Source organism: Saccopteryx bilineata, chromosome 10 (assembly GCF_036850765.1).
Source record: "Saccopteryx bilineata isolate mSacBil1 chromosome 10, mSacBil1_pri_phased_curated, whole genome shotgun sequence".
Lineage (NCBI taxonomy): Eukaryota > Metazoa > Chordata > Mammalia > Chiroptera > Emballonuridae > Saccopteryx > Saccopteryx bilineata.
In genome coordinates, this window is record NC_089499.1 from 36,361,228 (window position 1) to 36,379,882 (window position 18,655).

At 40.8% G+C, this 18,655-nt stretch overlaps 1 protein-coding gene across 1 annotated transcript in view; it reads right to left on the minus strand.

Annotated features, from left to right (window-relative positions):
• ACAD11 (acyl-CoA dehydrogenase family member 11) overlaps positions 1-18,655 on the minus strand; it is a 96,396-nt gene that overhangs the window by 18,420 nt on the left and 59,321 nt on the right. Inside the window, exons 14-15 of the mRNA XM_066244889.1 lie at positions 2,321-2,387; positions 1,292-1,377 (exon numbers count right to left, since the gene is read on the minus strand). Coding sequence (XP_066100986.1) covers positions 1,292-1,377; positions 2,321-2,387 — 153 coding nt within the window. The remainder of the gene's footprint in view (positions 1-1,291; positions 1,378-2,320; positions 2,388-18,655) is intronic.

The window sequence follows — 18,655 nt, forward strand, 5'->3', positions numbered from 1 at the left end:
CCAATGTAGGCTCTGCGACGAAGGATATTTGCAGCCAATCTATATTATAAACCCGTTCTGGGAGTCTCTGAGGCTGCTGGTCTGCAACCCAACTTCCTATATACACTTTGCCTCCACTGGGCTTGTTCATCCCCATCTTGCCAACGCTAACCTGTGGTTCTCTACACCTGCATCCTACAGAGAGTGATCATGTCAAGTGTTCTATAACACTGCAAGCCTTCTATCTGTTAAGTTCAACATTTCCATTAGAGAAAGCCAGGGTCCCCACAGAACGTGATGTTCAACAAACTTTTTCATAGCATCATCACCTGCTGTACAGTCACCATGCTATCTTATTTACATGTTTATAGTCACTGCCTGTCTCCTCTCCCCAACATGTAAGCCCTGTAAGGTCTGTTGCTTTCACTAATGTATGCTAAGCACTTAGAACAGTGTTCACCACTCAGATACTTACTGAGTGAATGACCTGAGCAGCAAGGAAACAAAGGACATGAGCTAATGCGGGTGGCAGAAAATAAAAGCATTCTTGCTTCTTAGACATCCCACTTAAGGACAGAAGGAAAAGTTTTGTATTCAAATCATTCAAAACTCTTTGCTGCCTGACCAGGCGGTGGCCCAGTGGATACAGCATTGGACTGGGAGACGGAGGACCCAGGTTCAAAACCCCAAGGTTGCCGGCTTGAGTGTGGGCTCACCAGCTTGAGCACAGGGTTGCTGGTTTGAGTGTGGGATCATAGACATAACCCCAGGGTCGCTGGCTTGAGCAAAGGGTCACTCACTCTGCTGTAGTTCTCCGGTCAAGGCACATATGAGAACACATCAATAAACAACTAAGGTGCTACAATGAAGAATTGATGCTTCTCATCTCTCTCCCTTCCTGTCTGTCCCTGTCCCTCTCTCTGGCTCAACAACAACAACAAAAAAACAAAAACAAAATAAAATTCATTGCTTATTAACAACTCTTATAGGTTGAGTTAGAAAGCCAAAAATGAATTGCACTGTGAATTGCCTAGATTTAATTTGTCTATATTTCATTAATCCATTCTCCTGATGACAGAAGACTGGCAGTCAGAGTTGTTCCTTGAGTACAATGTGTCCTTTCCCAAAAGCAAACAAAATGAGGCAGAATGATGCTGTACCACCTCCCTTCTTATTTGCTGGCACTTATATTAAGACAGTTGTTAGGGCCAAAAGATTTCTAAGAACACTCTCATAAGAAAATGCTATCTATCCCCTTCAGTGTACGAAATACTCGAGTCTTCCGGCACAGTCATACTGATGGAGCACTTACCTATGTAACCAAAAACTGACAAAGGCCTTATGATTTCTACACCAGGTGTGTTGATAGGAACAAGAATCATACTGTGTTGTCTGTGTCTGGTCAAAAGAAAAACAAATGTTAAGAAAAGTGTGCTAAGTGAAAAAATAAAACGTTATAAAACAGGCAGAACTAGAATTCTCATACTATTGTTATCACGTAATCATGTAAGCAGTGATGACTGGAATGGGGTGTAAAAAACATACATCAAGCACAGTCGGATGCAGGCTGGGATCTGGAACAATCACAAGGGTTTGAAAATAGGAAATTATTTAATTGAGGCTTCCCATTCCTCAACAATGGGAACTGATATACAGTGTTAAACATTTCAAGGTTATTGCCTTTTATCTAAACCACTTAATTACTTTGACAGTTTTGAAAAATTTTATGTCTTAAAATCTGATCCAAATAAGTTTTGAGGATTCAGCAACATTTTTTAATACAGGAAATTCCACAGCGAAGAATGTATAGCGACACCCCTTAAAATGTCTCCTAAATAGATCTTTAAGCAAAATAATTGTGAAATACAAATATGTGTATTAAATATCATAATATATTTCATATTATTATGATTTGTGACCCCAAATGCTGCATTTTATGTAAATTAAGTGGGTAGAAAGACTGACTCTTGTTCCTATACAAATTTTCTTTCTTTTTTTTTTGTGAGACAGAGAGAGACAGGGAGAGGGACAGATAGGGACAGACAGGAAGGGAGAGAGATAAGAAGCATCAATTCTTCATTGCAGCACCTTAGTTGTTCATTGATTGCTTTCTCATATGTGCTTTGACCAGGGGCTACAGCAGACCGAGTAACCCCTTGTTCAAGCCAGCAACCTTGGGTCCAAGCTGGAGAGCCTTGCTCAAACCAGAGGAGCCTTTGCTCAAGCTGGTGACCTCTGGGTTTCAAACCTGGGTCCTCCGCGTCCCAGCCCGACACACTATCCATGGCGCCACCACCTGGTCAGGCCCTATATACATTTTCGATCACAATTGACTTATTACCTGTTTGTAGAGGTATTTTTAGTTCTTCCCATTACAATCGCAATTTTGCAGTTTGGATTCCCAGCTCCTAAAAGCAAGGGGAAGATGAACAGAATACATCATAAAGGAAATATTTTTGGTCTGGCATTGTACTCTAAAAGTTTTCATCCTTCTGCCTGGCCTGTGGTGGTGCAGCGGATAGAGTGTGGACCTGGCATGCTGAGGTTGCTGGTTTGAAATCCTAGGTCTGCCTGGTCAAGGCACATACAATATGCAAGCAGTGAACAACTAAAGTGAAGCAACTATGAGCCAATACTTTTCACTCCCCTCTCCGTAAAATCAATAAGTAAAATATTAAAGAAATTTTAAAAAATTAATAAATAAAAGTTCTAATCCTTCCACGTTTATCCCTGTGAAAAATATATATAGGAAACATCCTTGATTGATTCATTTTTTTTTTTTTTTAATGCAGTGAGAGGAGAGGAGGCAGAGACAGACTCCGTGATGCACCCCAACTGGGATCCTCCTGGCAAGCCCACTAGGGGGTAATGCTCTGCCCATCTGGGACATTGCTCCGTTGCTCAGTAATTGAGCTCCTTTTAGGACCTGAGGCAGAAGCCATGGAGCCATCCTCAGTGCCTGGGGCCAACTCATTCCAATCAAGCCATGGCTGCAGGAGGGGAAGAGAGAAAGAGAGAGAGAGAGAGAGAGAGAGAGAGAGAGGAAGTGAGAGGGGGAAGGGCAGAGAAGCAGACAGTACTTCTGTGTGCCCTGACTGGGAATTGAACCCGGGACATCCACATGCCGGGCCAAGGCTCTACCACTGAGCCAACCGCCAGGGCCATCCTTGATTTATTTAAAAAAATAATGCTTATGTACAAAAACTATGTCAACTCAAGAAAAATGACTTGGCAAAGCCATGAATGGACTCCATCAATGAAAACAGCTGCACAAAAAGAACCAGAAATCAAAACCATGAAACAGCCGCAACTCTTAAGGCACAATGACAGTTCTCCTATTTATACAATTTCAGATTTCATCATGCCAGAAAGGTTGTGAAATCCTTCTAGTATATTTCCTCCTGTTTAGATCTCTCTCTCTCTCTCTCTCTTTTTTTTTTTACACAGACAGAGAGAGTCAGAGAGAGGGATAGATAGGGACAGACAGGAACAGAGAGAGATGAGAAGCATCAATCATCAGTTTTTCGTTGTGACACCTTAGTTGTTCATTGATTGCTTTCTCATATGTGCCTTGATGGCGGGCCTTCAGCAGACCAAATAACCCCTTGCCCAAGCCAGCGACCTTGGGCTCAAGCTGGTGGGCTTTGCTCAAACCAGATAAGCCCGCACTCAAGCTGGCGACCTTGGAGTCTCGAACCTGGGACTTCCGCATCCCAGCCTGACGTTCTATCCACTGCGCCACTGCCTGGTCAGGCCTAGATCTCTTATTTTCTGACACATGGACAAGAAGGTGTTAAAACTCATATGATATTGACTCCGCAACCAGTGGCTGAGAAAGAAACCTAATTTCCCCAGCAGTGGGGCTGGGCGAGGGGGAGTCTGAGGACCTCCGTGCCTCTCTTAGATGGTATCGTTTGCCCTCGCTCTACTGTGGATTTACAGGGAGCTGTCCACCTGCATGAGGCTCTGACTGCACCGCCAGTAAGCCCAGGTTCTTCCTTCCTTTCCCTTCTCTTCTTTTCCTTTTCCTTCCTTCCCTTCCCTTTCTTTCGGGTTAGAAATTTGAAAATATAGTTTCATTTTAATGCAGACCTTTAGTTCAGAGGTCTATGTCAAATGGGCCTTATTGGAAAAAGGTATATTACAGCCTGACCAGGCGGTGGTGCAGTGGATAGAGCGCCGGACTAGGATGCAGAGGACCCAGGTTCAAAATCGCAAGGTCGCCAGCTTGAGCGTGGGTTCATAGACATGACCCCATGGTCACTGGCTTGAGCCCAAGGTCGCTGACTTGAGCAAGGGGTCACTCCCTCTGCTGTAGACCACTGGGCAAGGCAGATATAAGAAAGCAATCAGCCCTGGCCGGTTGGCTCAATGGTAGAGCGTCGGCCTGGCGTGCAAGGGGTCCCGGGTTTGATTCCCGGCCAGGGCACACAGGAGAAGCGTCCATCTGCTTCTCCACCCCTCCCCCTCTCCTTCCTCTCTGTCTCTCTCTTCCCCTCCCGCAGCGAGGCTCCATTGGAGCAAAGATGGCCTGAGCGCTGGGGATGGCTCCTTGGCCTCTGCCCCAGGCGCTAGAGTGGCTCTGGTCGCGGCAGAGCGACGCCCCGGAGGGGCAGAGCATCGCCCCCTGGTGGGCAGAGCGTCACCCCCTGGTGGGCGTTCCGGGTGGATCCTGGTCGGGCGCATGCAGGAGTCTGTCTGACTGTCTCTCCCCATTTCCAGCTTCGGAAAAATACAAAAAAAAAAAAAAAAAAGAAAGCAGTCAATGAACAACTAAGGAGCTGCAACGAAGAACTGATGCTTCTCATCTCTCTCCCTTCCTGTCTGTCTGTCTGTATCTGTCCCTCTCTCTATCTCTCTGTCACAGAAAAAAAAAGTACATTACATTATATTTCACCTTGGTCTTGCACGGAAACTACTATTTAACTGGCTTTCTGATTACAAGGCCATCAACAACCAGGTCAGACTAAGTTGAACACACTTGTATAAACTCTTAAATGATCATATTCTTTTATTCTAACTTCTTCTAAAAAATGGTCTCAAGAGATTTGAAATGATATGAAGATTCAATGAGAAATATAAAGAATGATGTCAAATAGTTGAAAGCCATAAAATCTCAGGAGTTTAAACGAATAAATTCCATTTGTGATGGCACAGTGAATAAGGTGTCAACCCAGAACGCTGAGGTCGCAGGTTCGAAGCCTGGGCCTGCCTGGTCAAGACACATACGAGAAGTAACTACAAGTTAGTGCTTTCCTGCTCCACCCCCATCCCCGCCTCTCTTTTTCTCCTCTCGCTAAAATCAATAAATAAAATCTTAAAAAAAAAAAAAAAAAAAAAAAAGGACAAACTCCATGGAACATATTAAAGGACAATGCAGGGATGTAATCAATAAAATCCAGACTGTGGGAAATCTATGAGACAAATAACCCATTTCTTTGTTTTTTTTGTTTTTGTGACAGAAACTGGAAGGGAGAGAGATGAGAAGCATCAACACATAGTTGCTTCACTTCAGTTGTTTATTGTTTCTCATATGTGCCTTGACCTGGGGGCTCAAGCCAGTGACCTTGGGATCATGTCTGATCCCACACTCAAGCTGGCGACTCCACGCTCAAAGGCGGATGAGATGCACTCAAGCTAGTGACCTCAGGGTTTCGAGCCTGGGACCTCAGCCTCCCAGGCTGATGCTCTGTCCACTGCACCACCACCCATCAGGCAATCCAGTTCCTTAATTAAATTGTAATAAAGAAAGAGGGAGCTTACAAATTGAAAACGACTTTAAAAGCGTATCAACTAACTAATTTTTAGACTTCATTTGGATCCTCATTCAATCAAATAAACTAAAATGTATTAATGATAATTATGAAACAATTAGAAATGTGAATACTTACTGGATATGTAACGATAATGAAGTAATTTTAGGTGTGTTAATGGTACTGTGGTTACATTTTAAAACAGGTGTTACTGAAAAACATACTAAAATATCTGAAGGAAATGAGGTGATGTCTAAAATTTATTCCAAAATACTACAGGGAGAGGAAGGAATGGGAGTAGGGACACAGCAAGACTGAACACGAGTTGAAAATTGTTGAGTCTCAAAACTCTTCAAAGGGTATTCCCAGGAAACTTAAATGTGTAGAAGGAGAAATATGGGCGGTATACTGAAATGTCTGGGAACACTCACACAGCAGTGACCATGAAGAGGAAAGCAGGGCAGGGCCCAGAGGACAAAGAGATGCTTTAACTATAGCTTGAGAGAGGATTGAGTAGAAGACATAGTACAGAAACAGTGCTGGAGGAAAAGACGATTAGGCAAAACACAGAGCGAGGAAAGCAGAGGTTAATTAAAAACTGAAGAGTAGCCTGACCTGTGGTGGCGCAGTGGATCAAACGCCGACCTGGGATGCTGAGGTTGCCGGTTCAAAACCCTGGGCTTGCCAGGTCAAGGCACATGTGAGAGTTGATGCTTCCAGCTCCTCCCCCCTTCTCTCTCTCTCTCTCTTTCTCTTTCTACTTCTCTCTCTCTCCCCCTCTCTAAAACGAGTAAAAAAAAATGCTGGAAGCATTATTTTAAAAGAAAAAACAAACAAACAACAACAAAAAAACAACTGAAGAGTAAAGGCAGCATGGGCCTACTTTAAACCCTAGCACTTGCATTTGAAATTCTGAAACTCCGTACAGTTGAACCTCTTGCTCTACAGAAAAAGAATGAAACAGAATGTACACTTATAGCTCTTGTAGTATTTTCAGTCCACTTGAGGAGGTACTAAAACAGAGAAAACTGTACAGTACAATGGAAACAATCTAGAATTTGCTAGAGTTCAAAATGGAAACTGAATTGATAGCTTTTCTAAAACCAACTTGTTGAGATTCAAAGATGGCAGAAATATTTGTCTGTCTCCCATTGCGCTTAAGATCCCATTGACATAAAAGTATAAAAGTACAATGAAGGTGTAACCATAACAGAAAATGAAACAGAAGGTGAGGGACAGGAGTGATGGTGGTCACCAACAGATGAGAGAATTCAATAAATGTCTGGGAGACAGAGGCAGGTGATCAATGAAATATGCAGAGAAGTCAGAGTCTAGAAAATGATGTAAGAAACTGCAAAGGAGAGGGTTCAGGCCCACATTCAGACCGTCTGACTGATAAGGAGATTAGCCCAAGATTCGTAAGTGGGAAGATGTGTCAGGTGGCACTCTGACAGGCAGGTGTTGACGGCCTAAGGAGAAAAGTAGAGTGTGTTATAAAAACCTGTCATTCTGGTCCTGGCCGGTTGGCTTAGTGGTAGAGCGTCGGCCTGGCATGCAGGAGTCCCGGGTTCGATTCCCGGCCAAGGCACACAGGAGAAGCGCCCATCTGCTTCTCCACCCCTCCCCTTCTCCTTCCTCTCTGTCTCTCTCTTCCCCTCCTGCAGCCAAGGCTCCATTGGAGCAAAGTTGGCCCGGGCGCTGAGGATGGCTCTGTGGCCTCTGCCTCAGGCGCTAGAGTGGCTCTGGTCACAACAGAGCGACGCCCCTGATGGGCAGAGCATCGCCCCCTGGTGGGCGAGCCAGGTGGATCCTGGTCGGGCGCATGTGGGAGTCTGTCTGACTGCCTCCCTGTTTCTGGCTTCAGAAAAATACAAAACAAACAAACAAACAAACAAAAAACAAAATCTGTCATTCTGAGACCTGAAAACTAGCTTCCCAACAGCCGACTCTACAGTGAGTTCCAGCCCTGTTCTACCAGTTTCCTTACAGAATCCTACTCGGGACAGAAACATGGCTGGGAAAGAGCTCTGTGTTAATAACAAAGCAAACCTTGGGCCCTGGCCGGTTGGCTCAGTGGTAGAGTGTCGGCCTGGCATGCAGGAGTCCCGGGTTCGATTCCTGGCCAGGGCACACAGGAGAAGCGCCCATCTGCTTCTCCACCCTTCCCCCTCTCCTTCCTTTCTGTCTCTCTCTTCCCCTCCCACAACCAAGGCTCCATTGGAGCAAAGTTGGCCCGGGCGCTGAGGATGGCTCTGTGGCCTCTGCCTCAGGCTCTAGAGTGGCTCTGGTTGCAACAGAGCAACACCCAAGATGGGCAGAGCATCGCCCCCTGGTGGGCATGCCGGGTGGATCCCGGTCGGGCGCATGCGGGAGTCTGTCTGACTGCCTCCCTGTTTCCAACTTCAGAAAAATACAAAAAAAATCCCAAACAAACAAAACAAAGCAAACCTCAACCAGAAAACTTCCTTTTCCTTAAGTATAAACAGAAAACCACAGATCTATAGTATGTGAAGAGAGTTCACAGTATTAAAGAGAACTGTCCAAAATACACTAAAATGGACCACAGAGGAATAAAATAAAAGAGAACCTAAAAGAAAACAAAATTGAGCTAAATCATAAAACAAAACCTCTAGTTGATGTAATCTGGAGCTAAGGTATTACAGCCATACAACCAGAAAAGGACACTGAACCAGAGAACAAGAAAGTAAAAACTCTTAAAGATTAGCCTATGATTGCTGAAACATAAAGTTTAATAAGAAGCACAAAAAAATCAAATCAGGAAAATATTCATAAGCAAAGGAGAATGAGGCTAAAACTAGGAGAGTAAAGATAGAGATACTCAGAGCAAAAACAAAGTCCCACATCAGAATAAAAGGGATCTAATAAAGAGAAAAAATAAAGGGAGAATTTATCAAAGAAACTTGTAAAAGGAAATTTTCTAAAACTGAAAAAAAAAGTCTTCAGGTTAAGAGCACCACTGTCTGGCAAGAGGAATCTTCAGCTATGTGCTTGTGACACTTCAAAACATCAGCAGTAAAAGGGAAACCCCAAAGGGCTTCAAAGAGAAGAAAACAAGTCACCTACAGAGCAATGAGGGTTAGGCTTGCGTCAGACTAAAGACTCTAAGAGAGAGGTCTCCAGAGAATAATGACTTATTGGTACAATTTAGACTAAGGTATTGTGTTTATGTGTAAGGGGGAGGAGATATGATAAAAGCAAATAATGCAAGGCAAGAAAAATGGCAATTAGAAACTCCAGGAAAATGCTTTTTAAATGTAGAAGAGAATCATGATCCAAATATAAAATCAACTATAATGTAGCCTGAATTTAAGTAATACCTGGAGTGTAAGAAAAGCTATTCTAATTGACCTTGATGCTCCTTATAAAGGCCATAAAATTAAATTGCCTCAGTTAGAAAAGGACAAGCAATCTAACATACTACTTAGATCAGCATTGAACAATATTAACATGTCCTACAGGGCAAGCACTGTGTTGGTTTTCAAAGTGTAGAATCATCTTGTGGCCATCCACAATTGTGGCTGCAAACAAAACAGAACACGAACACCATTCTCCTGACATGTGAAAGTGCAGGCTGTGGCCGACACAGCGTACAATGTGGACGGAAGGGGTAAAGGCAAAGGCAGGGGAAAGTGCACTCACTGCCTTCCATTGTCAACTGAAGCCTGAAGAGATTCTGTCCAATGAGGATTCAGGAGAGATTTAGAGATCATTTAAGATTTAAAAAGTAATAAAAAAGTTGAAATAATAAAATATACATATTAGGGAAGGGCAGTTATAATACAAATGAGTGAAATTGTCATTATTCAAATTGGAGTCAATATATAGTGTCTAAAATGAATAAACTGGGACAGCGAGAGAAAAAACAAAAAGTTTTACTTAAAATTATAGCCGATACCAGAGAACTAAAGACAGAAACTGTTAGAGGAGTTTTCTCTAGGGTACGGTATTGGGGTGTGGAGGGGGGGGAAGCAGTATGCTCTTAGATATATTCTGGTTTGTTACCACTTCTAATTAAAAAAATAATTTTTAAAAACTAGCCTATCATATTGTAAGCAAATCTGTAGACCACCATTAGGAGAAGGAGACCAATAGACTTGCTGAGTCAACTACAATCTGTTCTTTTTTTCTCTTTCCTAATCTCCTTCAATTAACATTGGCTGTGGAGGAGCCATTTCCTGCAGAGGGTGGATCATTTTCCTCACTTCTGTGAAATAATACACAACCCAGAAATCCCACGTGCATACTCTGCCTTATAAAACACTTAAATGGACTGAAGAGCCCCCTAAAAAGAACTTGCATCTGGGAGAGGGAGAGAAGGGGAAGAAGGTAGTGTGTGAAAGCTGATGACTCCATTCATGCCCAGGCAAGGGGGTGGAATAAGGAAACACCTTAAACTGATTTAAATCTTGAATCACACAACTGTTTCCCAGACTTGTCAGAACATGCAATCATAGATACATGATTTTATTTGTGACTAGAGTATAAAGAAGAAGCCATGTAACTAACTTAGAACAGGACAGTTTTTAAAAAGAAACGTTAAGCTGGCTATTAGAAACCACACTGTAATCAGATAGCAAATATGTTAGGCAAAATTGTCCTATTATTTTCCCCAAATATATGACTTACTCTCTATATTATGTATGCAATAAAGAGCAAAACCATTTTTTCCACCCTTCTGGGCTTTTGCAATATAACCACTATTAAATCCAACTGTTTTAAGTAAAATTAAAATAGAAAGTTATGATATTAAAAATAAATGTTTTTCATTAAAAGAAAAATATAACCATTTTCATAAATATAAAAGAAATGTAATGTTCAAGTAGAACACTTTACAAAGCCTTGAGAAGTTGGCAGTGGTATATTGACATTAGAAAACAAAAACCCTTAATTCAGGTTAAACATACAGATTTAAACAGCTCATAATAAATGACATTGTTAGAATTTGTAAAACTTTTTTGTGTACGTGCATTTTATTTTAGGTTCACAGCAAAATTTAGGGGAAGGTTCAGAAATGGTGACTATTCCTGCCGCCACCCATGCTCAGCCTGCCCGATTATCAACATCCCCCACAAGATACATCGTAAGTACCCAAATTCATAGTATCTATTACAGTTCACTCAATGTTGTACACTGTATGGGCCTGGACAAAAGTATAAAGACATGAATCAATCATTAAGGTATCATATAGAGTATTTCCACTTTCTTAAAAATCCCCGTGCTCTACCTATTTATCTTTCCCCACCCCAACTCCTAGCAACCACTCTTTTTTTTTTTTTTTTACAGAGAGAAGGATAGACAGGGACAGACAGGAACGGAGAGATGAGAAGCATCAATCATTAGTTTCTCGATGCGCATTGCGACACCTTAGTTGTTCACTGATTGCTTTCTCCTATGTGCCTTCAGCGCGGGCCTTCAGCAGACCGCCACTCTTCTCACTGTCTCCATAGTTGTGCCTTTTCCAGAATGTCAGATGGTTGGAGTCCCAGCCTTTTCACATAATAATATTTATTTAAGCTTCCTCCATTTCTTTCCATAGTTCGGTAACTTCTTTCTTTCTCTCTTTTTCTCTTTCTCTCTTTCCCCTTCCTTCCCTCCCTCCCTTTCTTCTTCCTTCCTTCCTTCCTTCCTTCCTTCCTTCCTTCCTTCCTTCCTTCCTTCCTTCCTTCCTTCCTTCCTCCCTTCCTTCCCTTACTTTTCTTCCTTTCCTTTCCTTTCCTTTCCCTCCTTCCCTCCCTCCCTCCCTCCCTCCCTCCCTCCCTCCCTCCCTCCCTCCCTCCCTCCCTCCCTCCCTTCCTTTCTTCCTTCCTTCCTTCCTTCCTCCCTCTCTCCCTCCTCCCCTCCCTCTATCCCTCCCTTCCTTGATTTTATTTATTGATTTGGGGGGGAGTAGAAAGTATAGTTGTTTCACTTTAGTTGTTCATTGCTTGCTGTTGCTTCCCATATGTGCCTTGAAACGCCCGCAAGCCCAGTGACCCCAGCATACCACTGGTTCTATCCACTGCGCCACCAAAGCCAGGCTCATTTCTTTATAGCACTGAATAGTATTCCATTTTCTGGATATTATTCTTTTAAATGGCAATCTCTCCCTCTTCCTTCTTCCTCTGAAATTCTAATTACATATATTTTAGACTTTTTGATATTCTCCACAGCTTCTTAAGACTCTTTTCATTTCTTTTCATCTTCAAATTGGATAATACCTACTGCAGGGGTCGGGAACCTATGGCTTGCAAGCCAGATGTGGCTCTTTTGATGGCTGCATCTGCAGACAAATCTTTAATAAAAAAATAACAACTTTTGCCTGACCAGGCGGTGGCGCAGTGGATAGAGCATTGGACTGGGATGCGGAAGGACCCAGGTTCAAGACCCCAAGATCGCCAGCTTGAGCTCGGGCCCATCTGATTTGAGCAAAAGCTCACCAGCTTGGACCCAAGGTTACTGACTCGAACAAGGGGTTAATAGGTCTGCTGAAGGCCCGTGGTCAAGGCACATATGAGAAAGCAATCAATGAACAACTAAGGTGTCTCAATGTGCAACAAAAAACGAATGATTGATGCTTCTCATCTCTCCATTCCTGCCTGTCTGTCCCTGTCTATCCCTCTCTCTGACTCTGTCTCTGTAAAAAAAACACACACAAAAAAACTTTAAAAATATAAAACATTCTCATGTATTACAATCCATTCATTTCCTACCGCTCATGTTCATGGTTGTGGGTGGCTGGAGCCAATCACAGCTGTCCTCCGGGACAACACCAAATTTTTATTGGATAATGCAGAACATACATGGGTCGTTGAATGGCTCTCACAAAATTACATTTTAAAATATGTGGCGTTCATGGCTCTCTCAGCCAAAAAGTTTCCCGACCCCTGTCCTACTGGTTTATCTTCAAATTCATTAACTCTTTCCTCTATCATTGTTATACCATTAAGCCCATTCAGTGAATTTTTTTCAGATATTTTACTTTTCAGTTCTAATATTTCCAATTGTTTTTTTGTTTTATATTTCTCTTCTGATATTTTGTAACTTTTAATTTTTTTAACTTCACTGAGCAAATTTGTAATTGTTGCCTTAAGTTCTTGTCTGATAATTCCATTCTCTATCATTTGGGAGTTGGGTTTGCCCCTTAAAATTGGTAATGATTTCTTGGCTCTTCATTTGGTAAAAAATTTTAGATTGTATTCTGGAGATTGTGATTCTTTTGTTTTGAAGAATTTATGTCTGTTAGTTATATCCCTCTAAAGAGCATTGATGTTTTTTGTTTTATCAGAAGGTTAACTGTAGAACTGTAGAATCTGTCTCAAGTATAGGTGGGTGAGAGATCACATTTCAGTTTAGTTCTTTTAACTTGGCTGTCCGGTGCTTCTGCCCTGTGCACGGCTTTGATTCAGGAATCAGCACAGACTTCGGCACGTTTACTCCTCTGCTGGCTGCTTTCTCCTCTCTGGAACACCCACCCTACCCCTCACTTTCCAGCAGTGACGGCTGCCCCTGATGTCGTCTGGTTTCTTAGGACACAAAGACTGAAGTTTTCTCGAGAAGCTTCAGCTTTCTCACACCACACTGTGTCCTCAGGTCAAAGCCTGTGCTTATCTCTCTTCCACCTTTGGACTCTGCTATAAAATAAGCCTGCTTTTGGCCACTCCGAAGAGTTGTTAGGTAGTTCATTTTTGTAGCTTTTTAGTTGTTATCTTAAGAAGGTCAATCTTAAGCACTAACTCCACCACACTATAAGTGGAACAACCCCTAAGAGTTCTTTCCTTGAAACTTTGCCAAAACCATGCCTTCATGGTTTATCCAGTGTGACAATTTCTCACATATTCATGTACCTATCATTAGTATTCCCTGAAGTTTTAGGCATGCAATAATCACCTCAAAATATAATCATATAAGAAAATTAGAAATCATAGAAACTTTAAAATATTAAAACCAATAAAACCAAGAGCTTAAATTTCTAACCTCATCAATTATTCTGTACTGTGAATTACAAATGTAAAGTAAAATACAGTTAAGATTAAAATGCAATTGTTTTAAAACAGAAACAGACTCATAGAACAGGCTGATGGTAGCCAGAGGAGAGGCGGGTGGGGGGACTGGGTGAAAAAGGTGAAGGAATTAAGAAGTAAAGATTGGTGCCTGACCAGGTGGTGGCACAGTGGATAGAGCACTGGACTGGGATGCAGAGGACCCAGATTTGAAACCCAAGGTCACTTGGCTTGAGTGCGGGCTCACCAGCTTGTGTGTGGGGTCACCAGCTTGAGTGTGGGATCATAGACATGATCCAGTGGTCACTGACTTGAGTCTAAGGTCACTGGCTTGAGCAAGGGGTCACTCACTCTGCTGTAGCCCTCTGCCCCCCAGTCAAGGCACATATGAGAAAACAATGAACAACTAAGGAGTCACAACAAAGAATTGATGCTTCTCATCTCCCTTCCTGTCAGTCCCTCTCTGTCTCTTGCAAAAAAAAAAAAAAAAAAGTACAGATTGGTAGTTACAACATAGTCACAGAAATGTAAAGGACAGCATAGGAATAATCAGTAACACTGTAATAACTATGTTAGTGCCAGTATGGTACTGGAAATATGGGGGGGACACTTTGTAAAGTATATATTGTTTAACCACTCTACTATACCACTGAAACTAACAAAAAATAATATTGAAGATAAACCATAATTGAAATAAGATTTTTTAATTAAAAAAATTATAAAAATGAAATGTATTCAGGACTCGTAACTTAAAAATTAAAAATATTTTCAAAAATGCAATTGTATTAAAAACCAATGCTTATAATTTGGGTTCCTTCAAATTTAATGGAATCTACTTTTCAATCAGCTTTAAAAGGACTCTCTTTAGAAGAAGGCTGTTTCCGTTGATGCACCTGTCAAATTTTAATGAGAAAGGATTCCCCCATTCACATACTTCAAAATTACGTTTTAAAAATCTCAGATGGGGCCTAATATCCAAAATATACAAAGAACTCATAAAACTCAATAACAAACAAACAAACAATCCAATAAAAAAATGGGAAGAGGATATGAATAGACACTTCTCCCAGGAAGAGATACAAATGGCCAACAGATATATGAAAAGATGCTCATCTTCTTTAGCTATTAGAGAAATGCAAATCAAAATGGCAATGAGATACCACCTCACACCTGTTCGATTAGCTGTTATTAGCAATTCAGGTAATAGCAAATGTTGGAGAGGCTGTGGAGAAAAAGGAACCCTCATACACTGTTGGTGGGAATGTAAAGTAGTACAACCATTATGGAAGAAAGTATGGTGGTTCCTCAAAAAACTGCAAATAGAACTACCTTATGACCCAGCAATCCCTCTACTGGGTATATATCCCCAAAACTCAGAAACATTGATACGTAAAGACACATGCAGCCCCATGTTTATTGCAGCATTGTTCACAGTGGCCAGGACATGGAAACAACCAAAAAGCCCATCAATAGATGACTGGATAAAGAAGATGTGGCACATATACACTATGGAATACTACTCAGCCATACGAAATGATGACATCGGAACATTTACAGCAAAATGGTGGGATCTTGATAACATGATACGAAGCGAAATAAGTAAATCAGAAAAAAACAGGAACTGTATTATTCCATACGTAGGTGGAACATAATAGTGAAACTAAGAGACATTGATAAGAGTGTGGTGGTTACGGGGGGAGGGGGGAATGGGAGAGGGATAGGGGGTGGGGAGGGGCACAAAGAAAACAAGATAGAAGGTGACAGAGGACAATCTGACTTTGGGTGGTGGGTATGCAACATAATTGAACGACAAGATAACCTGGACTTGTTATCTTTGAATATATGTATCCTGATTTATTGATGTCATCCCATTAAAAAAATAAAATTATTAAAAAAAAAAAAAAAAATCTCAGATGTTATATTCCTGACAGTGAGTCCACCTGACTATCCTTATTTATTGAAACATGTCTGAATTTCAAAATTATTACTGTTTTATTTTTACAAGAGTGTGTCCCTCTGACTTCTCTAGGTGCTAATAGAGAAAAATGAACTCCATAATCCCAAAGTACACTAGGACAATTCAAATGGCAAATGATAACACTGACGTTTCACGATAGATCTTAACTGAAATCTGTTATCTGAAAATGCTGGGCTGAGGGGAATTTTTTTATCCTTGATTGAACCTGGATATGCAATAATATGCAAACATGCTTTCTTAGTTAGAAATTATAAAGATTATTTTTTCCAGAGAGGCTCACTTTCAGTTTCTTAACTGGATATTTTTCTATATGGGGTTTTTGAGGTTTTAGCCGTAGGAAACCTTAAGACCCAGAGACGAAAGGGCCAGGCCACTTGCCCCGTATAATGCATTGCTTCCTTAGTGAGCATACTTCTGAAAGTCACAGTAGAACACAATGGTATGACTTGGGGTTCATTTTCAGTAGAAATCTTTTCTTTTTCAATTTCTATCCTGGTAGTCAAGAGTACTTTGGATAAATCTTTTAAGGTTTCATGGATCTTACTCCTAGATAACCAAAACTAAATCCATCAAAAGTAAAATCTCTCCAATTTCCTTAAACCATAGTTAAAAGCCTAATACTCAGAATATATTTTTTTCTCTAATATTTCCCAATAGTTTCTTGCCTTGTTCTTTCTGTCATGATAACTTGTTACCACAGCTTTGTGTAAGTGCCCAGTAGATTTCAGATATATGGTAAATTTTGAAAAAACAAACAAAAAGGTAAATAATTCTTTTATTCTCCCTGGCTAAATCTAAAACAGTTCAATTAAAAAAAACCCAAAACTCTAAATTGGCTCTTCTTTTGGGGTCATTAAGTAGAGGAAGTAAAAGTGAATGCATAGGTTGTAAATTTTGAAATATAGTACTTTGATTTAACCTTGATGTTTCATAATAGAAAAACCCTCAAATATATCATCTCAACTACAAGCAGAATTTGGCAGGTACAGTAGCTAAAATGTCCTTCTTCTAAAGCGAATTTTGTTCTTTTAAGTTATTTTAATTAACGAACAGGATAGCAAATGTCATAAATGAAATATGTTAGAGGAAATCTGAATAGACCAGAAACAGTTAAATATCTGCTGTGTCACACAGGCTATCATGAATGAAAACAGATGGCATAGATAAAAGAATTTTGTTTTTAATTCAGACTCTGTGGTATTTCAAAACTATTCAAGTGCCAGGATTAAGTCAGGCTGAAAATGACATCTCCCTGATATTTACTGATGTATTTTAATTTCTTAGACTCTTACAAAGCACATGGTTATTAAATGACATCATTCTCTAACACAAGGAAAGATGAAAGGTAGGGAAGAAACATGATCTTTGGAAGTGGATGTGGTCTGTAACATAGTGATATAAACAATTATATAATAGGAAACACAGTTAGCCACTCACAAAGTCTCAAGGCTGTTTCTTCTACCACCTTTGAATTCCTGAGGTGAAATACTTAAACTTTAATATTTGGATTTTACCCAAATGGGAATAAAAGACCATTATGAATTAAGTACCATTTTACAATAAAATTTCCACTTGTTAAAGATAATGTTTGACACCTGACCAAGCGGCGATGCAGTGGATAGAGTGTTGGCCTGGGACACTGAGGACCCAGGTTCAAAACCCCAATGTTGCTGGCTTGAGTGGGAGATCATAGAGATGACCCCATGGTTGCTGGCTTGAGCCCAAAGGTCGGTGCCTTGAAGCCCAAGGTTGCTGGCTTGAGCAAGGGGTCACTGGTTCGGCAGGAGCCCCCCAGTCAAGGCACATATGAGAAAACAATCAGTGAACAACTTAAGTGCTGCAACAACAAGTTGATGCTTCCCATCTCTCTCCCTTCCTGTCTGTCTCTCTCTCATGCATGTGTGTGCACGATTAAAAAAAGGAGTATGGAGGTTTCTCAAAAAATTAAAATAAAACTACCACATGACTCAGCAATCCCACTTTTGGGTATTTATCCAAAGAAATACAAAACACATATTTGAAAATATATTTATGGAATATATATATAAAATAAAAAAAATCCTTATTCTCATTGCAGCATTATTTATTTTGGCCAAGATATAGAAGCAACCTAAGTATCCATTAATAAATGGAAAAGAAGATGTGGTACACACTTACAATGGAATACTATTCTTCTATAAAAAAGAACGAGAGCTACTGTTTGTGAGAGCTTACTATTTGGACCTACAGGATATTATGCTAAATGAAGTAAGCCAGGCAGGTGAAACCAAATATCAAATGGTTTCACTTATGTGTGGAACCTAAAAAACAAAATAAATGAACAAAACTGAAATAAACTCATAGATACAGAGAACACAATAAAGGTTGTGAGATGGGAGGGGTTCGAGGAGCTGGGTGAAAATGGTGAAGGAATTAAGAAGTACGAAACTGACGATGATAAGATAGACATGGGGACGTAAAGTACAGCATAAGGAATGTAATCAATAACACTGTAATGACTACAGCATGTATGATGTTGGGTAGACACTAGACTTATCAAGGGATCACCACTAAGATAAACAAATGTCTAACCACTATGCTGTACACCTGAAATCAATATTATTGCATGTCAACTGTAATTGAAAAAAAAAGTATAGCATCAAGGGCAAGTAAAATGAGATAATAATCAGAAAGAAAAGTAGGATGATTTATTAAATCAAAATATTGATTGAGGACCTACAATGTGCAAAATGCTATTCTTGGCATTTGCGATATGTTAGTGAAGAAGCCAACAAAAGTACCAACTGATGAAGTTTATAGTCTAGTATAAGAGTCTACTATAGTCTAGAACTGCAAGAGGCAATAGCCAACTGATGTGGTACATGAGCACAGGACCAACGCTGTGGGTAAGGTGGACTGGAAGTATAGGTGGGGGCATGTTAAATAGAGAAGTCAGGGACCGCCTC